The sequence below is a fragment of the Meyerozyma guilliermondii genome, genomic scaffold, assembly GCF_000149425.1.
Source record: "Meyerozyma guilliermondii ATCC 6260 scaffold_3 genomic scaffold, whole genome shotgun sequence".
Lineage (NCBI taxonomy): Eukaryota > Fungi > Ascomycota > Pichiomycetes > Serinales > Debaryomycetaceae > Meyerozyma > Meyerozyma guilliermondii.
In genome coordinates, this window is record NW_001809798.1 from 1,490,655 (window position 1) to 1,509,852 (window position 19,198).

At 45.7% G+C, this 19,198-nt stretch overlaps 16 protein-coding genes across 16 annotated transcripts; 7 read left to right on the plus strand and 9 right to left on the minus strand. All coding sequences in view use genetic code 12, as the record gives it.

Moving 5' to 3' along the window:
- Positions 1–6: 6 nt before the first annotated feature.
- PGUG_03143 (uncharacterized protein) lies at positions 7–993 on the plus strand (the record flags this gene model as incomplete). The annotated part of the gene is made up of 1 exon (XM_001485364.1): positions 7–993. One exon carries the CDS (start codon positions 7–9, stop codon positions 991–993), a length of 987 nt encoding a protein of 328 aa, XP_001485414.2.
- An 801-nt stretch (positions 994–1,794) lies between these two features.
- On the minus strand, positions 1,795–3,282 carry PGUG_03144 (uncharacterized protein; the record flags this gene model as incomplete). Its single annotated transcript, XM_001485365.1, has 1 exon — positions 1,795–3,282. The coding sequence occupies one exon, from the start codon at positions 3,280–3,282 to the stop codon at positions 1,795–1,797; it is 1,488 nt and encodes a 495-aa protein (XP_001485415.2).
- Positions 3,283–3,456: 174 nt separating this feature from the next.
- Positions 3,457–4,737, minus strand: ADE12 (adenylosuccinate synthase; the record flags this gene model as incomplete). The annotated part of the gene is made up of 1 exon (XM_001485366.1): positions 3,457–4,737. One exon carries the CDS (start codon positions 4,735–4,737, stop codon positions 3,457–3,459), a length of 1,281 nt encoding a protein of 426 aa, XP_001485416.1.
- A 345-nt stretch (positions 4,738–5,082) lies between these two features.
- IDH1 (isocitrate dehydrogenase (NAD(+))) lies at positions 5,083–5,673 on the minus strand (the record flags this gene model as incomplete). The annotated part of the gene is made up of 1 exon (XM_001485368.1): positions 5,083–5,673. One exon carries the CDS (start codon positions 5,671–5,673, stop codon positions 5,083–5,085), a length of 591 nt encoding a protein of 196 aa, XP_001485418.1.
- On the plus strand, positions 5,443–6,135 carry PGUG_03147 (uncharacterized protein; the record flags this gene model as incomplete). Its single annotated transcript, XM_001485367.1, has 1 exon — positions 5,443–6,135. One exon carries the CDS (start codon positions 5,443–5,445, stop codon positions 6,133–6,135), a length of 693 nt encoding a protein of 230 aa, XP_001485417.1.
- On the plus strand, positions 5,756–6,277 carry PGUG_03148 (uncharacterized protein; the record flags this gene model as incomplete). The annotated part of the gene is made up of 1 exon (XM_001485369.1): positions 5,756–6,277. The coding sequence occupies one exon, from the start codon at positions 5,756–5,758 to the stop codon at positions 6,275–6,277; it is 522 nt and encodes a 173-aa protein (XP_001485419.2).
- A 371-nt stretch (positions 6,278–6,648) lies between these two features.
- Positions 6,649–7,068, plus strand: PGUG_03149 (uncharacterized protein; the record flags this gene model as incomplete). Its single annotated transcript, XM_001485370.1, has 1 exon — positions 6,649–7,068. The coding sequence occupies one exon, from the start codon at positions 6,649–6,651 to the stop codon at positions 7,066–7,068; it is 420 nt and encodes a 139-aa protein (XP_001485420.1).
- A 15-nt stretch (positions 7,069–7,083) lies between these two features.
- PGUG_03150 (uncharacterized protein) lies at positions 7,084–7,851 on the minus strand (the record flags this gene model as incomplete). Its single annotated transcript, XM_001485371.1, has 1 exon — positions 7,084–7,851. The coding sequence occupies one exon, from the start codon at positions 7,849–7,851 to the stop codon at positions 7,084–7,086; it is 768 nt and encodes a 255-aa protein (XP_001485421.2).
- Positions 7,852–9,159: 1,308 nt separating this feature from the next.
- HAP42 (Hap42p) lies at positions 9,160–10,173 on the minus strand (the record flags this gene model as incomplete). Its single annotated transcript, XM_001485372.1, has 1 exon — positions 9,160–10,173. The coding sequence occupies one exon, from the start codon at positions 10,171–10,173 to the stop codon at positions 9,160–9,162; it is 1,014 nt and encodes a 337-aa protein (XP_001485422.2).
- Positions 10,174–10,560: 387 nt separating this feature from the next.
- Positions 10,561–10,788, plus strand: HSK3 (Hsk3p; the record flags this gene model as incomplete). Its single annotated transcript, XM_001485373.1, has 1 exon — positions 10,561–10,788. The coding sequence occupies one exon, from the start codon at positions 10,561–10,563 to the stop codon at positions 10,786–10,788; it is 228 nt and encodes a 75-aa protein (XP_001485423.2).
- A 339-nt stretch (positions 10,789–11,127) lies between these two features.
- On the minus strand, positions 11,128–11,466 carry PGUG_03153 (uncharacterized protein; the record flags this gene model as incomplete). Its single annotated transcript, XM_001485374.1, has 1 exon — positions 11,128–11,466. One exon carries the CDS (start codon positions 11,464–11,466, stop codon positions 11,128–11,130), a length of 339 nt encoding a protein of 112 aa, XP_001485424.1.
- Positions 11,467–11,607: 141 nt separating this feature from the next.
- PGUG_03154 (kinetochore-associated Ndc80 complex subunit) lies at positions 11,608–12,255 on the plus strand (the record flags this gene model as incomplete). Its single annotated transcript, XM_001485375.1, has 1 exon — positions 11,608–12,255. One exon carries the CDS (start codon positions 11,608–11,610, stop codon positions 12,253–12,255), a length of 648 nt encoding a protein of 215 aa, XP_001485425.2.
- A 62-nt stretch (positions 12,256–12,317) lies between these two features.
- Positions 12,318–12,659, minus strand: PGUG_03155 (mitochondrial 54S ribosomal protein mL60; the record flags this gene model as incomplete). Its single annotated transcript, XM_001485376.1, has 1 exon — positions 12,318–12,659. The coding sequence occupies one exon, from the start codon at positions 12,657–12,659 to the stop codon at positions 12,318–12,320; it is 342 nt and encodes a 113-aa protein (XP_001485426.2).
- Positions 12,660–13,380: 721 nt separating this feature from the next.
- PGUG_03156 (uncharacterized protein) lies at positions 13,381–13,770 on the minus strand (the record flags this gene model as incomplete). The annotated part of the gene is made up of 1 exon (XM_001485377.1): positions 13,381–13,770. One exon carries the CDS (start codon positions 13,768–13,770, stop codon positions 13,381–13,383), a length of 390 nt encoding a protein of 129 aa, XP_001485427.2.
- Positions 13,771–15,007: 1,237 nt separating this feature from the next.
- PGUG_03157 (uncharacterized protein) lies at positions 15,008–15,466 on the minus strand (the record flags this gene model as incomplete). Its single annotated transcript, XM_001485378.1, has 1 exon — positions 15,008–15,466. The coding sequence occupies one exon, from the start codon at positions 15,464–15,466 to the stop codon at positions 15,008–15,010; it is 459 nt and encodes a 152-aa protein (XP_001485428.1).
- Positions 15,467–16,310: 844 nt separating this feature from the next.
- On the plus strand, positions 16,311–19,196 carry MSB2 (Msb2p; the record flags this gene model as incomplete). Its single annotated transcript, XM_001485379.1, has 1 exon — positions 16,311–19,196. The coding sequence occupies one exon, from the start codon at positions 16,311–16,313 to the stop codon at positions 19,194–19,196; it is 2,886 nt and encodes a 961-aa protein (XP_001485429.2).
- Between the last annotated feature and the right edge of the window lie 2 nt (positions 19,197–19,198).

The following is a 19,198-nucleotide window of genomic DNA, read 5'->3' on the forward strand; positions in this document are numbered from 1 at the left end:
AAATACATGCTGGGGTTACAACAGATGCCCAAAGACGGCGGAGTGGACCCACAAGTCGATCCAGCAACCCCCATAGGGCTTAGGAAGAGGCTGGAGGTGGATTCCAAGCTCTTTTTCGAGGCGTGGCAGAGAGCCATGACTGTGAAAGATTCCGGTGAAGATGAGTTTCTGCCGTTTCCAGACGACGGAGAAGGTCTAAAGCATCTTGTGACTCGAGATCTCTACAGGGTGTTACAAGAAGCGCAACATATCAGCAGTGAAGAAAAGGGACTTCGAATGAACCAGCTCTTAAAAGAATCAGACATCGACGTTTTATACAAGAAGATCTCGCAGATATTTTCTCCTCCTAACAGCACCAACGGATTTTCTCTCTACGATACGAAGGACGAGGAAGGTTTGCACGACGGAAACGCCGAGTTTTTCTCGGACCAGGACTACGGTCAGAGCGATTACGACATCGATGAGGTGCACGACGATTTGGCCCATCATATCGAAGTGGAAGTGGATCGGGGTACGGGATGTGAGGGTCACGAAGGCAGTTGTAGTTGCGACGAATATGATGACCAGGGGCCGTCGTGTGAGTTTACGTTCGAATACGACCATAATGGCAAGTTGATCCCCACCAGTAATAATGTTGAAGAGCAGTTGCGACTCATGCAACTTCAGAACCAACAGTTCCAGAGCCAGCGACCTCAGCGACCACCCAAGGGTCAGCGACAAAACCAGCTCGAGAACCGACCGGCAATGAGCAAAAAGAAAAAGAATAAGAAGAAAAAGAATAAGGAACCGAGTGCCGCTAGTGGTTCATGCTGCTGTCTCTTTTGTGAGTACGAGGCGATCTACGGCGTGGAGCCTCGACAGATGGTCAAGTGGTACGAGCGCACAGTGAGGCAGGAAGAACAGCGACGGCTTGAAATTAAGAAGAAGTTGGAAAAAGTGAAGCATAATGTTCTGAAGCGACAGAGAGAGAAAGAAGAGCGCAGTGAACAGTAAAGAAAGACAAAAAGAAAAAGACAAAAAGAGTTACTGTGGAAAAAGAGATCACGAATAATCTTTAAAAGCTGTACTTGTCCAGAACTTTCGCTCTCTACGGTTGCTATTATAAAACACTAACGCCGGATTGTTCCTTCATTCATTCATAATACCGTTCGGCGATCGCAACTTTTCAAATTGCTAATTTTTTCGCTAACCTTTTTGGAAAGTTTTTGGAGAATCTTCTTGAAATCTTCTTGGTTGGTTCCTGCTAGTCCTTTGCTACTCCATCTAACTACATTCATAGCAATACCCGGAGCAACCAGATCTTGGTCCCGTCCTGCATCCGCGCCATGTAGATAAAAAATACGCCTGTATCCTACAAGAGGGGTGTGGTCACATGGATCGTTTTAGGGGTGACGTACAAACGCCTGGTGCGGTAATTACTGACAAAAGGTGGCGGGGCAACCGCACCATTTGTGGTATATAATTGGAGCGTTCTCATCTAGAAAATTACCACTGTTTTTGTAGGTGAAAAAATCATGAGTTACGACGAACCAAAATCTCTGTGGGTCAAAGACTGGTATACGCCAGCTTCCAGTGAACTTAGTGGAGAAATGGGATATTCTATCAAAATTAAACTTAATGGGTGGCACCGGTCGAAGCAATCTGACAAAAAACACCTGGTGGTGACGACCAGAGATGTTCTAGATTTGAACCAATGGAGATACAACGATAAGATTCCCGTTGTTCGAAGAGAAAGCAGAGACGAAGCGGTGGTCACGGAAGCTGACGAGTTCACGGAGAGTTTATAATGTGTAGTTACGGTTTGAATCCAAAGAGAAAGTAGCCTTCTCGGGCATCCATCACTGCTTCTTGTAGCTGTTGCTGGTCTTCTGGAGTCCAAATTTGGCGGGTTTTAAGTGCTTGCTTCTTCTTCGAGGCCCAGATATGGGCATTTTGCTCGTTGGTGGTGGGCGATACGATAATGATGGCAGTTTCCGGTGGTGCTTGTTCCACCAAAAGTTGTATAGAATTTGCAACCGATATCTTATTTTCCAGTTCGGCGTCTCGAAGTGTGAGAACAACGAGCTTCTTGTTTTTGACTTGTTCGAGACAAGTCTTGGTGGCTTCTTCGTCGCTGGTAACAGGACAAAATTCGAACCCTGGAGGTGCGGTCGAAGCGAGCTTGTCGGTATAACTGGCACTCACTTTAAGTCTTTCCACTAGCGGAATTTCTTCACTAACCATACCAAAAAGCGGTCCATTCTGAAGCTTTAGTTTCATCAAGTCCACACTCGCTTTGGCATCTTCTTCGGGATAATGTCCAAGACTACTATTTTGTATCTCACGGTTCAAATATTTTTGTGCCAACCATTGGAGCTGAGGACGCCGAGGTGGACCCTGGGCATGCTCATAGAGAATCGATGTGTCTATGATGCGGGAATGAGAAATTTTCAAAACCCGAAGATCTGAATCCAAAGAATGGCCCACAAGTATGTCGTGCGATGAGATGGTCGCTAGAAGTGTTGCTTGAATTTGACCTAAGGTTGTAGTGACATTTTCCAACATTTCCCTGGTGATGCCTGAGTACTCTGTCTTGTAGTCTGTGATCTCCTCGCTGGGTTTGACGAGTTGGTCCAAAATTACCGATCCGTCTTCTTTGATCAAGCAGATTCTCGTCAACACTTTTTCGCTTCCAGCATTGCAAAACTCACAGTCCAACCCGAATATCTTTTTAGGAGTTCCCAAGTCCTTTGTGGTGAAATATCCATCGCAATTGGGCATCGGGTACTCTCGAAACTTCATCTGGTCAATTGTCAAGAGACAGTTATCTGGAGTCAATTGTGCTTTCTTCAGTTCCTCCAACCGGTCATTCTTCTCCTTCCTGGTCATCCGTATCGAGAGCATCGCTTCGGTCAACAGATATAGCAGATCCCTTTGAGCTGGCGACCGCAATTGAAAGAGCCAATTTAGACCTTGAAGGCTCGACAAACTCAGGAACAAACCAAGGTCAACTTCTTCAATTGGAATGTCCGTCTTGTCATTGTTGACCTTGTACTTGATGCCAGACTCAATACCAGGAACAATACACACAATTGCCCGCGGATCGGTGGGTTTGTGCCAGGATGATGCCCAAGATGGGGGCAGATTTGAGTCATTTAAAAGACTTATAAGAATGGTTCTGATGCCATTTGCAGACATTCGCTTGCCTATGTTGGTCTTGGGAACATACTGGTTGCCTAAGGCGGCTTTCTGGGCTTTTTTCTTGTGCGGTTTAGGCTTTTTTTTCATGGGCTCAGAAGTCATAGCTGCGAAAGAAGAAAACGAAATTATGAGATTTTGCAAAATGTGAGAATTGAGAGAGTAGAGTAAAAAGTCGAAGGGTAAATGAATGTGATAAATGAAGGTAATAAACGAAGGTGATAAAAAGAAGGAGGTAGATTTAAGGTGATTGAGAGGTCAGGTGTGTAAGGATTTATTCTACTTGGTCAACATACTCTCTCTGGCAGGTCCAGTTCCTACCCACTCGATTGGCACCTCGAGGAAATCTTCAATAAACTTCAAATACTTCTGGGCATTTTCAGGAAGATCAGAGTACTTCTTGATTCCAGTGATATCCTGTTCCCATCCAGGAAGAGTGACATAGTCAACCTCGACGTTTTTCAAAACGTTCAAGTCTTCGGGGAAACTTTCCAATTTCTTGCCCTTGTAAGTGTACGATACACCCACTTTAATTTCCTTGAAAGTGTCCAAAACGTCCAATTTCGTAATGTTCAACGAAGTGTAGCCATTGATAGCGGTGGAGTACTTCATAACCACCAAATCCAACCATCCGCATCTTCTCTTTCTACCAGTGGTGACTCCGAATTCGGCACCAATGTCCTGGAGTTTCTCACCAACCTCGTTCAATTGTTCGGTGGGGAAAGGTCCTTCACCGACTCTGGTCGTGTAGGCCTTTACTACACCGTAAACATTTCTAATTGCGGTGGGAGGAAGGCCAAGACCAGTCAAGACACCTCCAATACCAGTAGACGACGATGTAACATAGGGGTAAGTACCAAAGTCAATGTCCAACATCAACGCATTGGCACCTTCCACCAAGATCCTCTTCTTGTCTTTGATTGCCTTGTGCATGAAATTGACGGAATCAACGACAAATGGCTTGAGGACCTCACGGTACTTTTTATAGCGTTCAAGTTCGGCTTCAGCGTCGTACTCAAACTCGCCATATCTCTTGTACCTCGAGTCCACAAGACGGTAGTATCTGGTCTTGAACTCGTCCCAAGCATCCGGGTCGTCGGAAACAAGATGGTGAACCCGAATACCCGACCTCGAAGCCTTGGTGGAATAGGTGGGTCCAATACCCTTTCCGGTAGTACCAATTGACTTTTTGTTCTCGGACAACTCGGCCTCCTTCAACTTATCGGTCCGTTGGTGGAAATCAAACACCAAGTGGGCTCTGGAGGAAACAAAAAGACGGTTTCTACAGTCCAAGCCCTTCTTTTCGAGATTTTCCAATTCTTCAAAAAACGAGGGAATGTGTACAACCACACCCGAACCCAAGATGTTTTGGCATTTGGGGTTCACGAGACCCGAGGGAAGCATATGGAAATCATATTTGGTTTTTCCAACCACAATAGTGTGACCAGCGTTGTTTCCACCGGCACAACGAGCACATACTTCAATGTCGTCACAAAGAAGATCCACGAGTTTTCCTTTGCCTTCGTCACCCCACTGGGCGCCAAGGACTACGTCACACATGATTTGAGAAGAAAGTAATAAACGCTAGGGAGAAGCGTGAAGCGTACAAGTGACCGCTTAAGCCAAGAGCGTCGGTGCGAAGATTTATGTTAATTTGGCAGCGCACGACCTAAATTCAGAGTCAGAACGTGAGACAATGAGGAAGAGAAAGAGAGAAAGAGAGCATAAGCTATTTTAGTGAAAAATCAAGGAAGGGTAGAGATCATGATGAGATAGGATTTACTTTTTCTGATCCTCTTGGATCATTTTTATGTTCTTTTTCTCTTTTTCTGTTCTTTCCTTTACTTCGCTTCTCTTTTCTTTTTCTACATTATCTCTTCTTTCTCTTACTTCTCTTATTACCTACTAGTTCAACTTGGCCAAAATGGCATCGGTAAACTCGGTGGTGGACGACGAACCCCCAATGTCCTTGGTTCTGATCTTACCGTCGGCAATCACATCATAAGTGGCACGGGAAATTCGGTCGGCGTGGTCGTTGAGTCCCAAGTGTCTCAACATCATGGCAGCCGACAAAATCATGGCGGTTGGGTTGGCGGTGTTTTGACCCTTGATGTCCAAACCAACGTGACGACATCCTGGCTCGAAAACGGCGTACTCTCTACCAAAGTTGGCACCGGGAACCAAACCTGGACCCCCAATTAAAGCAGCACCAATATTGGATAAAATAGAACCATAAAGGTTGGGGGTGACCAAAACGTCGAATTGATGAGGCTTGGCCACAGCTTGCATCGAGGCATTGTCGACAATAAGATCATTGACCTCGATTCCCGAGTACAATTGACCCACATCTTTCACGGTTTGACGGAACAAACCATCTCCCAATTTCATGATATTGGCCTTGTGGATGGCGGTGACCAACTTACGGTTGTTCTTCTTGGCAAAGTCAAATGCAAACTTGGCGATTCTCTCGGATTTGAACCGGGTCATGATCTTCATCGACTCAACCACACCAGGGTAAGATTGGTGTTCCAATCCAGAATATTCACCTTCAGTGTTTTCTCTGACGAGGGCAAAGTCAATGCCTTGCAAACGCGACTTGACGCCGGGAATGTTTTTGATCAAGACCAACGAAGCAAAAATATCCAATTCTTTTCTCAACGCAACATTCAACGATTTGCCGGACGATCCAGTTGGAGTAAACAAGATACCTTTCAATCCCACCTTGTTTCTCTTCAACGATTCCACAGCCTCGGCAACCCCGGTACCCTTGTCCAAACCAGAAACATCAACAGTTTCCCATTCGATGGGGACGTTTTCCGACTTGAAAATGGTCTTGACGGAATCGGTGATTTCCTTACCAATACCATCTCCTGGAATGAGGGTGACGGTGTACTTGCCCCCGTACTTCTTGGGCAACACCGCTTCCGGCGATGCAAACGTAGCCAAGCTACGAACTGATGACTTGAAGTTAGTAGAAATTCGGGGGTGGGAGACTCCGAGCTCCGAAATGCAAGAGAAGCACTTTTTGAAAAGGGTGCACAATTGTATAGTGGGATATGAAGCCACGCGACTTCTGTTGTTCAATTGCTTTGCGCGTTAAAAATCTTTGGGACTTACCTTTTGGATTGACTTCAACATGTGTGGTGGATGATTTGATGAAATTTTTGAAAAACGTATTTTGGCGCCTGCAGATAGCAACTCCGCGGGCCCCGGCTCCGAGCGCGCTGTGATTGGCCGAGGGAGGCTACCCTGAAAAGGAGGAAGAAGAATTTTTTTTTTTAAGAGTGTGGGCGGGCTAGTGCATAACAGTGCCAAACGGGACCAAATTGGCTCTTCCTTCCGTTTTCAAATTGAAAATTGGGGGTATTGTTGCACCCAATACACCACTAGTTTCTTTCATTCTCACCTTTTGCATCCAGACACCTCTCACTCTCATTCATTTCTTCTTCCACCCACACACCATTTTTCATCATGTTACCCCAACTCTACCGGGCGCTTCGCCGTGAGCTTGGAATCATCAACAGAAAGTCGCACGAGGTCCATTCGGCCAAGGAGCTTGAACGGGTCAAAGCTCGCTTACAGTACCAAAAAATCCAGCTTATACGAGCAAAAAAGCCCATTTCGGAAATCGAAAATGAAATAAATTCAAAATTAGCCGCCGCTTCTAGGCCTCCTAAGGTCAAAACTGATGTGATTCGGTCACTTATAGCGGAATCCCCCGACCATTTGCCTAAAGTTGGTATTCAAAACTTGAAAAATGTTGCCGTTTTTCTTAAATCTCAACGAACTTATAACGAACTCATCGAACGCTATAACCCGGGACTCACCATGAGCCAGGAGGACAATGTTAGTAAGACTGCTAACCGGGTGGGCCTCCAGGTTCCAAAGTAAATTTGCAAATAAATTCTAGTCTACATATAATACATCATCACCTGTGCGACGCTTATGACTGTACAAGTCGTCGTCATCATTTTTGCGCTTGAGTTTACAGTGTGTCGTGAGCACGGTGCTGTTGTGCTTGATGGCGTTGTTTTCCGTGCTGAACTGGCGCACCGCCTCAATCACCAACAAGTCGTCGTAGAAGCTGGGGTTGAGAGGACAAACTCCGTCGGTCCGTGCAACCAAACGGTTGTAACTGGCACCATAATTGAGCCCGTAGTGGTCCATCAAGTACGACATGGCCAACCCCGTGGCAACCAGGTTAAAGTTTTCACTCAGAACAATCGCCACTTCAATGGTATCGTCGACATGGCGTAAAAGCTTGATTAAACGATTGAGAGAAAACAAATGTGGTTTCAAACTACCACTCAACACCGGCAGCAGCATGGAGAACGGACGGCCATTGGGCATTGGGTGGATGAGATTGTGGGCTCTGGAATTGAGACCATAAAAATGACCAATATAGTTTTGAAGAACGCGGTTAAGACGCGTGATATACTCCATCAACCTCTCCAGCTCGTCCGGCGAGAAATTGTCGGTGGAAAAACCAGGGTCCAAACTCACCATAATCACATCTGAAGAAATAGCCATGTTAGAGTTTTCTAAATGTGCCAAAAATTTGTAAGTGGGAGAACAATTAATCACGAGTTTAAAGTTGTGACGGGTCATCGCTACCAGCTCGAACAGCTGATATGTCCCCAACCACATTCCGGGGGCAAACTCGTGGCATTCCATTTTGGTTTGGTTGTTGTGTGATAATTCGGTGATACTTTTGTTGAAAAAATGGGTTGCAAAAAATCTTGAATTGGTTCCTTATGAATCCTAAAGGATTCTTAATGGGTTCCTAATCGGTTTCAGAGTCGTGTGAGCCGAGATATAAATATAAACACGTAAAGTTTGAATTTTTTTATTGCAGAGTTGAGCTGCAAAGATGGCTGCTTCGTGAGCGGCTTGCACACTTTTTATAGCGGAACTGCGGTTGCAGCCGATGCTGCTTACGTAAACGGGCCAGGCCAGCGCCGCTCGGCGGTGGAACTGCGACGCTGATTAAGTCAGCACGCGGAGAAGCTTACATTATGACGGACCCGACCCGGATGTCGATTATGTAAGGTAGATGCGAGCTATGTAACATTAGCCCACCGATTACCTAATATGAAGAGGACATTGTGCTCCTTTAAAGTAGCCACTGAAGGGAGTTTGAAGTCCCGATTGTTGAGGTGCAGCATGCATTCAGTGCCATGCATGATCATAATTTGTTAAATGGTGATTTAAAGGGTGGATGTCGCAGATTACATAATTGCGCACTGTGATTGGTCGGTGAGCGCGAAATATTCCCCGGAACTCAACTTTTACTCGTTGTTTAATCATGTTATCCCGGGTTGGAATCAGAGGAGGTAAGTTTCATGCCCAGTGTATACGTAAGGTGGAGTATGACCGGTAGTACCGTCGGTACTGCCCTCGGTAATACCCTCGTTAAAATCCCCGTTTATACCCCGTATATACCCTCGTATGTACCCCCGTCATCACTAACTCAGTATCCTTGTTTGCACGTACGGCACCTCGTGTCGGTGCTATTCGTAGTATTGCCACCGTCAAAAGCACTTCCGAGTCGGAAATCGAAATCTTAAATGCTCAAAGATCAAACAGACCGGTATCACCCCATTTGACCATTTACCAACCGCAATTAACAATGCTTCTTTCCGGTTTACACAGAATTACGGGGGTTGCCATGGCCGGAGGTTTTTATGCATTGACTGTTGCATTTGCCGCCACTTCCATTCTTAGCATTCCTTTCGACGGCGCAACATTGGTTTCTGCATTTGCTGGATTGCCTATTTATGCTAAAATTGGTGCAAAAGCGGCAGCTGCTTTCCCATTTGCATTCCACTTTGCCAATGGTATCAGACACTTGATTTGGGATTTTGGTAAAGAATTGACCATCAAGGGTGTTTACAGAACCGGATATACCGTTTTGACTATATCTGCTATTGCAGGGACTTATCTTACATTTTTTTAAGTCGGAAATAAATATTTATCGTTAAATCATTTTACTGGTCCATCGACGTCGAGACAGAAACATGGATTATTGTCACATCTCGGACATCGTGGAGTAATTTCATCCAGCAATAGTGCTGGACTTGTAGGCTGTAACGGCGGGGTTGGCTTGGGTAAAATTGGTTGTCGTTTTCTATCGTCTTTTTTCCACTTTTCTCGTAGTTCCAAGTACTGTTTAAGTTGACTATTCAAGTCCAGTCCCATGAATTTTTTGGTGACAGAGTGGATAATATTGGAAGATTTGGTAAGATATGCAAGAAATTTTTCAAGATCATTGATATTGTTAATTTTTTCCAATTGTTCTGGTGGAGGTTTGGTTTCTCCAGACCGGGAATTGGTCCGCAAATCGGCGTTCAATGCATCGAAAGTGATCACTCCATTCTGAACAAAATTGAGCTCTTTTATCTGCTTGGTGATGACTTCCATATAATTTAGTATGAGTTGCTGCTCCTTCAACTTGGCAAGGTACTCTAGTTTGAGTTTATTCACCTCTTCTGAATCGGTGCATTCGGCGACCACAGGCCGTGGCCGTACAGGCTGGAGTTTTTGTCCGGTTCCTGAGGCAGCTGTAGTGTTCTGTCGAGGCGTAGAGGGGGTTATTTGTCTGGAGTTTATTGGACGCTGTTGATTCGTTATCGACGTGTTTTGGCACACCGGCGACGCCTGACTCGAAGGTGCACCACCTTGGGTCTTTTTTCTCTTGGGGCATTCCTCCGTAGGCTTTCTTCCGGGCCGAGGACGTGGGGGAAGAACCCATTTTTTGGAAGTATTAATATTAAGAGAAATGTCATTTTTCAACGACGTTGTCCGCGAGTTGGGGTCAAAAGTGGAGATTGGTTGATTTGAGGGTTTTGGGAGCACTGCTATAGGCACCGGTTTTGGTTTTATGGCGAGGGCAGGCTGGATTTTGGGATACTTTTCTTGTCTTTTTTGGTCATTATTTGCAGCAGGAGCTATTGGTATTGAGCCGGATATGGATGAAGACGGCGTCTTGGGTGACATGGTTCATCTGTGGAATAAGTGAGTGCCAAAATGGCTTGAAATCGAAGGACCCAAAAGAATGAATCTAGACGATTTGGTGAGATTTTCTAAAGCTGATATTGCAGCTGGTAGACAGAAACGTACCAGCTATGTCAGAGCGTGCTTCTTGCTTGAGAAACAAGAAAAGAAAAATTTGCCGTTGCTTCGGGCTAATAATGTTTGAGATCCGAGACACTCAGGAGCTTAAAGTGCGGGTGCATCCGGGGTTAGGACGGATGTGCTGGTGCACCGGTGCGCAGACCCGCGAACGATCCGGAACTGCGAAGATTGATGATTCCGGGCTGGTGTTTGGGCGGGCGCGCCTGACTGTTTACAACTAAAACTGCAGCGACCCCACCGGTATTTATAATGACGCAGGCCAGCTCGCCATCTGCAGCAGGTCATTCATCGCTCAAGCAGCGGCATTTAAGTCATCTCAATTCGCAACTTGCGCAGCTCCACGCGAATTTATCGGATTTTACCGATCTTATAAATACCACCTGTGTTCAGTATAAACTGATTCAGAGATTGGGGGTGATGCATGGGTCGTTATTTATGGCCAGCCATACTGTTTTTGAGAATGACCAGGCAGAATAAGAAATAGATAATGGAAATATAATGAGAATATAATGAGAAATTTAATGGTGAAAAGTATAAAGTTAGTATAGATGAGAGACAAAATAAGTGATAAAGTTGAATTGATTGATGAAGTTGAACTGAGTGATCTTGAGTTGGAAAGTAAAACGATTTCGTGGCAGAAGAAACAAAGTGATAGAATGGAAAAAATAGAGATGACAACAGTGTAAAGAAGAATGACCAGAAGAATAAGAGGACGCGTTAAACACAATGAAGTCGCTGAATCGCAATGAAACCCAGTGAAAGAGACTACGTGGCTACGGACTACGTGATTCTCATATTCCCGTTGTCTATTTACATCTAGTTTGCCTGGCTTTCTTTCCACTGACGCTGGCGTTCCATCTTTTCCTTGATCAAAATATCTCGTTCAATATCCAAATACTTCTTTTGCTGGTACTTTTCAACACATCCCATGGACGCCTGGTTGGCCTTTTCACATTTGGACATCGCTTCAAACGGACTTTGATAGCTATTCGAGCAGTCTATATAAGCACGGATCAAATCGTCGCACTTTGCAAAAGCCTTCTTTCTCCATTTTTCAAAAATTGCCTTCTCTTCCTTGGGGGTAAGGATCCACGCAGGGAGGTACGGGTTGGTGGGCAAGTCCACCTCGTCCATGGTTTTCTTCGGTGGAGCCATGATGAGCTAGTGGTGCGAATTCGATGATTTGGTGGTGCGAATTAGTGCGATGGTAGGGTGCGAATATGGTGGACTGGTGGACGGGTGCATTGCGAACTGTTTTGCCTGCAGACTGATCTTGTTTATCTTGTTTATCTTGGTATGTTTGACGAAAGTCCGGGAAAGTTGGTCCAGGAGTCCATCGAAGGATTTGAGATCGAGGGAGATCTCTACTCGATAAACCGTATAGAAAGATCTATTGCGGAAACAAAATTACTTCGAACAGGAGCCATTGAAACCCACGAAAATCGCATAAAACAACTCGAACATCAACATGAAACGCTACTCAATGAGGTTAGGTTGCTCACCAAAGTATCGGGAATCAACCGAGATACGTTGAACCTGTTGGGAACAGAAAAGTTGCCGGAAATTTCCGAAGACAATATTTTTGCTGCTATGAATCGGAAATCGTATGAACTCGATAAATTGAAATTGACGTTTGCAAAAACACTCAATGATCTCGAGAGCCAGTTGAATTCGATGCGAATACAGAAAAGTAGCTTGGACCATTCTCATACCAAATTGTTGCAGGAAATGGATGATATTGTCAGTGAGAACGTGATGAATAATCCTGATTCCAGAGTCATGAAGATCAATATCTACAAGAGCCTCGGAGTGTCAATCGAACAGAGCGGAGCAGGAGACAAGATTTTCCTTTATAACAAGGAAACTGATGTTTCTAGTGTGCTTGATGTATCGGACAAGTACAGTGATTACTTTATCACGAACCACATATGGGACCGGTTGTGACACAGCAGCAGCGTAGCTGGTGCTGTCTACTCCATCTCAAAGATACTTTCTTTCTATGTACACTAAAAATATTTGGGGTTTTCCCGAAATGACAACTTGGTCCATTTGGGAACACGATGCACCGATTTTCTATAATCTTTGGCCTTTTTGTCAAACGTGGTATACTTGTCGCGAGGCAGCATCTCGTGCTCTTTGGGAAAGTTGAATTTCAAATGGTCTATTTTGTCAAAACCGGTGGTTTCTTGGTCGGGCAATTTTAAGGATTGGTACAAAACCTCGATGTTTTGATCCACAAGCTTCATTCTGCGGCGGAGCCTATTTTTCTGTGGCGCCGACATGCGGGGAGCGACTTTCCAAAGGTAACCGCCGCTAAGAGTGGCCGAAGGACGAAAGGCACCAAACATGATTTTCACTTGTCGAAATGCGATGTGAACAATATCGTGGTGTCTGGGTGCAAAACCAGTCGAGGTGCGAAAGTCAGTAGAGGATGCCAGTACGGGTCAACTGAATTGGTGTAGGTCAATTTCGGTTCAGTTATGTCTAGAATTCAGTTATATCCATTATAGTTTTCGTAACTAAAATTCAGCTTTCAGCTGAAACTCATTTTTTTTTTTCAGTTCACTTCGGCCACAATTTGCTCATATGCAAGCCATAAATGCCTCATGAGCATTTACCTTTAAGGCGCCACGGCGACGCAAACATACTGCTGAAAAGTTTCCATTTCGAGGCTTGGTCGGAATTCAACGAATTTCGGTCTCACTCAAAATCTTATTTCTGGCTTGGTTTGCACCCAATTGGGAAGTTGCTGCAAATAAGATTTGCGACCGAAAATCCCGAATTACCGCATAGCAATCAAGACTACGCAGATGCAATGTCGAATTAGCCAAATACGACAATCGGCTGCCGCTTGCGACTGCCACATGCATTCGCATAGGTACATTCGTATCGCTCATTAGTATCTGTATCCGCTCATTAGTGATGTTGTTTATCTACATTGAATGTGTTAGTTGTCTACATCAATTTCGTGTGTCTACATTAGTTATCTTCGTGTATGTTGTATGCTAATCTGTGCAACCTTTTTATAACCCAAAATCAAATTCCCATAAATCGTAAAAATGCAAATCACTATAAACAAGCCGTCAACCACTTGCGGTAGTTGTGCGACGTCAGTGGAAAATGTTCGGTTAAATCCGAACTTCGACTCTCGGTGTAATTCAAGTCAATTGCGTTATAATCAAGGTCAAAAGTTGCCGCATCTTCCTGGCCCAAAAATAACGGCGATGTAGAGTAATTAGTGCTGGCTTGAACCGCCGGCGCTAAAAGTGGGGAAACGAGGTCTTGGGCCACCTCACCCGACCCCGCATATGTGGAGGGAGCCGATCCTGCACCCTGTCGAATATTCACCGACTGGGTTTCATCGTGCTGTTTGCACTCATTAGAGCAGTAAATTGCTGAAGGAGACTCGCACACCTTGTCACAGGCTATACAATAGTTGTCAAACGCCAAATCACTCATCAGAATTTTTTTTTGGAGATGAAGATATTTCGATGCCAACTAGATGCTATGGCTGCGATAGTAGCAATGCTTTTCTAATGCTTATAGGAACCAAATAAATGGCTTTTTCAGTGTGTGTTCAACTTTGAGAAAATTTATTGTGTTTTGCGGCCATGGCATATTTATATATGAATTATGTGGATGGAGCCACATTTTTTTTTTTATTTTTTGCTTGGAATAGTTGAAATGCGGGCTCGCGCGTCATCGACCGATGCCCTCGTTGCCACCCTCGGAAGTCGCAAATTTTATTAGTGGTCAGGTCACGTGCCAGCTCCGCCGAATGTCCGGAGCGGGGACCTCGTGGGTGAACGTGGAGACTCGAAATGGGCAATTGGGCGCGGAATATAGGAGGTGGGGATCATTGTTGGTAAAGGTAAACAGGTCGGGATCACAATGCGTCCGAGGGGAAGGTTGGGCCGGTTGACCATTACCGAGGATTAGGGGGGTTAATCGGTGTTGGTACCTCGGTGGTACTCAACAAACCTGAGACAAGGTTTGGTGGCCCACGAGATCCGAGGGTCCGTAAAAGTTTTTTCTTTGGTGCGAAAATTCGAATTCCGGTTTCCACAGGGTTCGGTCTCCGCAGTCGGAATTCAATTCTAGAAGATTTGTGGGCCAAACATCCAAACACCACATTGGCCTAGACCGTGGTGACGTGTGTGGCAATGCAACGTGCTGTGAAACTGCTGCGGCAGTCGAAGTCGGTAGAAACCAATTCATGTAAGAGGATGTAGGGAGGTGCCGCATTGGTGCATCAAGTCGACATGGCCTACAGCCACATGTTGTTGGGAAATCGGATCGGCACACAATAATGCATTGGCATCACTCAGGCGGCAGATTTTAACAATCTGGTGCAGCAACCTACAGTCACGTGTGTTGACCAATGAGGTCATCAATAGGCTAAAAATTTTCGTTGCGCGATCCCATTAACAAAAACGGTAATTGCTATTTTTGGGCGTGGGGGGACATGTGGTTACATATTGTGGGTGTACGGATGAATCCACCCATGTGGTGGGTGTTGGGGCCATGTGGTGGTACAGGTGTACAGGTGTACGTACAACGGTATAAGCCATGTGGTCAAATGCATAATCTAAACATGACAGGAAACGTGTAGAGAGTCACTCCTCTTATTATCCTCTTATAGTTGTCATCAAAACGAATATCATGAATTGCATTATCCTTATTTTCTTAGTTCTATTTACGCCGTTTTGAGCTTGTACGTCTTTTCCCGTAATCGATCAATCTCCTCAATAACATTGCTGTTTGTACTCTCCATCATTACCATTGTCGCCATATTAATTACTGGAAGTAAAATCCATAGAGATTGCGCACCCATACACCAGGCCAAGTAAACGAACAAAAAACATCCGGCAAAATTGGCCGCGTAATATGACGACCGCCACCGCGGAAATATCGCGTTAGTTAGAAATGCCGTTAATAAAACTGATAGTAACGTGAGTAACCTTAAATATGGATTTTTTGCTACAAAGCTGAGAATCGGGACTTCAATAGCCAACAAAATCGTAAAATATCGGCGAAATTTGAAGTAAGATTCACTGGTTTGCTTTGTAAATTGCTCTACTAAATATTGTTGGTCATCATGATCGATGGGTCCACCCGAAAGCTCAGTAATAATCGAATCTACTCGACGTCTCATTTAGCCGGATAAGTTGAAGTAAAATGGTTGAATATCCGTTACATAAGCAGATCACAAAGGATTCGCACCAATGCAGGTACAAATGTAGTTGTCCAACTGCCCAATGTGGTGAATATTTCGGTGGCATTCTCAAACTTTTGGCGCGGTACTGCACACAAGCACCCCTCGACCAAAACGCGCATTCCAATGCCAAACGGCTGAGTCTAGATCGGTGACGTGTACCTCAAACATGATTCCGCACACCTGATGTATCAGGATGGTCCCACCGGCCGCAGCAACAGGCCTCGAGCCGGGACTTCAACCGGAAATGAATCGGTCGCAGCTACCTCTCAAGCGCTCTTTCGTTGGATTTCCTCCCGAAAAGGAACCCATTTCCGTCCATTCCTGTATCCCGTCTCCTTTGTATTTTACGCCGTCTACCGCATTGTTTATGCACACCCAGTGTTCATAGTACAACTTGAGGCGGGTGTGCGCGCACCGCATTCGCGGCGTCTAAGTTTTTTTTTTAAATACTTGAACCCCCTTTGTTTTGACATCCTCAACCAATAATCAGGGCATTTAGTTCGATCTGGGTCTTCGTTTTCCTATTTCTGTCGGGATCACTAAATAATAAGTTGTCAGGAGTACTTATAAAACTGTAATCTTACTGTTTTTTTCTCCGACTATACTTGTCTCCCATTCATTCGTTTTTACCTTTTATTTGATACCCAACAAGTTTGAAAACCTTCAGACTTGCTCCTGATACTGAATGTTGATTTTCTAGTTGACTGGCTCACGTTCCTCCACTTTTATTGATTTTTCCTCGATTATTTGATTACACTCCAACTACTGTCTTTCTTTTACCATGTTACCCAAATTGTTGTGGTCCTCTTCAGCTTTGATGCTTATTGCCACGGTTTTGGCTGCTGAGCACGATAAACTGAACAATGGCAAAGCCAAGGTTGAATCTTCCACTTCGTCCGACAATAACCCATTGGACTTTCTCAGTCGTCTATTGGCCACTAATGGCCCAGCCTCGGCTCCTACGACGCTGACGGACGAAAACACGGGTTTCTTCAACAATCCCTTCGCACAGGCCCAAACGGCGCCTTCTCTGAGCCAGCCTACAACGGTAGCGGCCGAGACAAAGACTCCTTCAACGACGCCCACATCCACCGCGGAGAACTCTCCTACTTCGGATCCTACGACCGAACCTACGACGGAGCTTACTCCCGCACCTACAACTGCGACGACATCGACCGATGCAGCTGAAAAGTCCGTAGCAAATACCCCTAGCACGGAGGACACAACGTCGCCTACCAAAACGGCAGACACTCAGTCCCCTACGACTGAACCCACTACTGCAGCGACCTCTCTGGCTCCTGCAGCTGCTGAAGACGCAAAGAGTACCGAGAAAGCATCTACCGCTATGCTTGCTGATGGTCCTCCAACAACTAGTGCTACTACTACCCCAACGACTAGTCCAACATCTAGTGGTACTACTACACCCACTACCAGTTCAACAGCCAGCGAAACGACCACTCCAACGACCACCACTAGTCCAACAACTTCTACAAGTCCAACGACTACTTCCACGAACCCCACTAGTGCTGCTGTGGACGTGACAGTCTCGGGCTCTTCTCTGGTGGTCGCTCCATCCACAGCAACTGCTGAAGACTCAACTTCCACACCAACGACAACGTCGCCTTCTAAAAGCGCAACACCAACGGTTGAACCATCTTCTTCTCAGGTGGTCGGAAGTGTTGAACCCACAACACAACCCAAGGTCGAATCATCTACTGTTGCTCCTTCTGATTCGGTGATTGCTACTCCAACAGACTCTACTACATCCACGCCATCTGGCACAGAATCCACAACGAGTCTTCAACAACCTTCTACGGCAGAACTTGCTACCTCTGCTCCTCTGAGTGTCGCTTCAGAGACCGCCTCAGCGTCTACTGCTCCGGCCGATTTCATAGCGACATCGGGTGCATCTTCGACCTTGCCTCAGCTGGGTTCCACTACTCCAGTTCCAAAAGCTACTTCATCTACACCAACTACTGTTTCCGAGTCTACACTGGCCTTAGCGCCTGTCCCTACTTCCCAGCAAAGCTCCGTGACTTCGGCAGCTCAAGTCATTCCTGCGCTGCTGGTGCCTCAAACTTCGTCGACATTGCCATCAACATCTTTGGTGTCTCCTACGGAGCTGACATTACCTGTGTCTTCTTCTACTCCTCCACTTCCTCCCACGGCAATTTCGAGTAGTGTATCTCAGTCGTCGGTTCCACCTACAATTCCCGTCTCCCCTTCAACGGTTGCAACAACGTCGTCGACTCTGTCGGTCCCTATAGTTTCAACACCAGTAACTGAATCGACTACGCCAGTTGTCTCACCAACCGTTGAATCGTCCACTCCACCAACCACTGTCCTGCAAGCAGTTGTCTCTACCCCAGTGCAGCTGGAATCAAGTCTGACCCCAGTTGTGCCTACTGTTACTTCGGAGTCTGCTGTTGCACCTTCAGCTGAGACTTCAGTGATCCCAGTTGTGTCTTCAGCTGAGACTTCAGTCATCCCAGTGCCTTCAGCTGTTACTTCAGAGACTCCAGAGGAGACTACCACTTCAGCTGTCTCGGCAGCAGTAACGGTTTCTCCTGAGACTTCTGCCTCGCCAACTACCACCGCCATTCAACCTTCAGTGGTTCAAGAACTGTCGGCTCCTGCTACTAGTAATGTGGTACCACTGCAAACGACACCTGTCACCAGTACCATTCCTGTTGCTTCAAATGTTGAACAAACAACCTCTTTCGAAATTCAGACTCCATCAACAACTGAAGTTCCACTTCAGGAAACACCTTCTTCCCATCAAAGACCAGCACCTACACCAGGTACCACTGACAACTGGCTCCCAACTACCATTGTCGCCGAAAGTACCGGTACAAAAACACCCACCAAAACCACTGATGACGGTATCACGCAAGCGACGGGCGATGCGACTCAAACTTCGGGCTTGCCAAGTGCTATCAATCCCGTGACTACTTCCGTTCCAGGTAAAGATTACGATATCGTATACATAGGATTCAAATCGGCGTTGAACTATCCATTTGTGGTTCTGCATTCGGTTTCTTCTGCTCAGATATTCGAGTATTTGCCTGGCACCCTCAAATTTCCATTCACAGCATCTGACAAGTATGACGATGTCGTTGTTCGGAGGTTGGTTCCATTCACTGCCGACGGTATTGATTACACAATTACTGTGGCTGAGGTCTACTTCCCAACGGCGTCCGTGAATGCGTTGAGAGAATTCATTACTACCCAGGACTCCAAATTGTACAGAAATACCAATCCAACTGAGCACAATTTGGCAGCATTAATTGACAACCGTATACCGTTGACTGGTATTGACTTGTCTGGCAGCTCAAATAGCGGAGGCGGTACATCCACCAACTACGGTTCAATGGATTCTAGCGGAGCGAACTCCAAGATTTCCGACAAAGGAAAGATTGCCGGAATCACCATTGGAGCAGCCGCAGGTTTTGGGTTGTATATGTCGTTGATGGTCCTCCTCTTCAAAAAATACAAAAAGAAGAGCGGAATCGAGCTTCCCTACTCGGATTCCGAGAGTCATGTTGGATCCGTCGAGGATTTTGTTTTCCACAACAGAGTCGACCAGTCATCTGGTAGCGGCTCGCACTCGAAGAGTGTCCAGATCTCTGACCCAGTTCAAGCATCGAACTCACTCGGGTGGTCATAGGT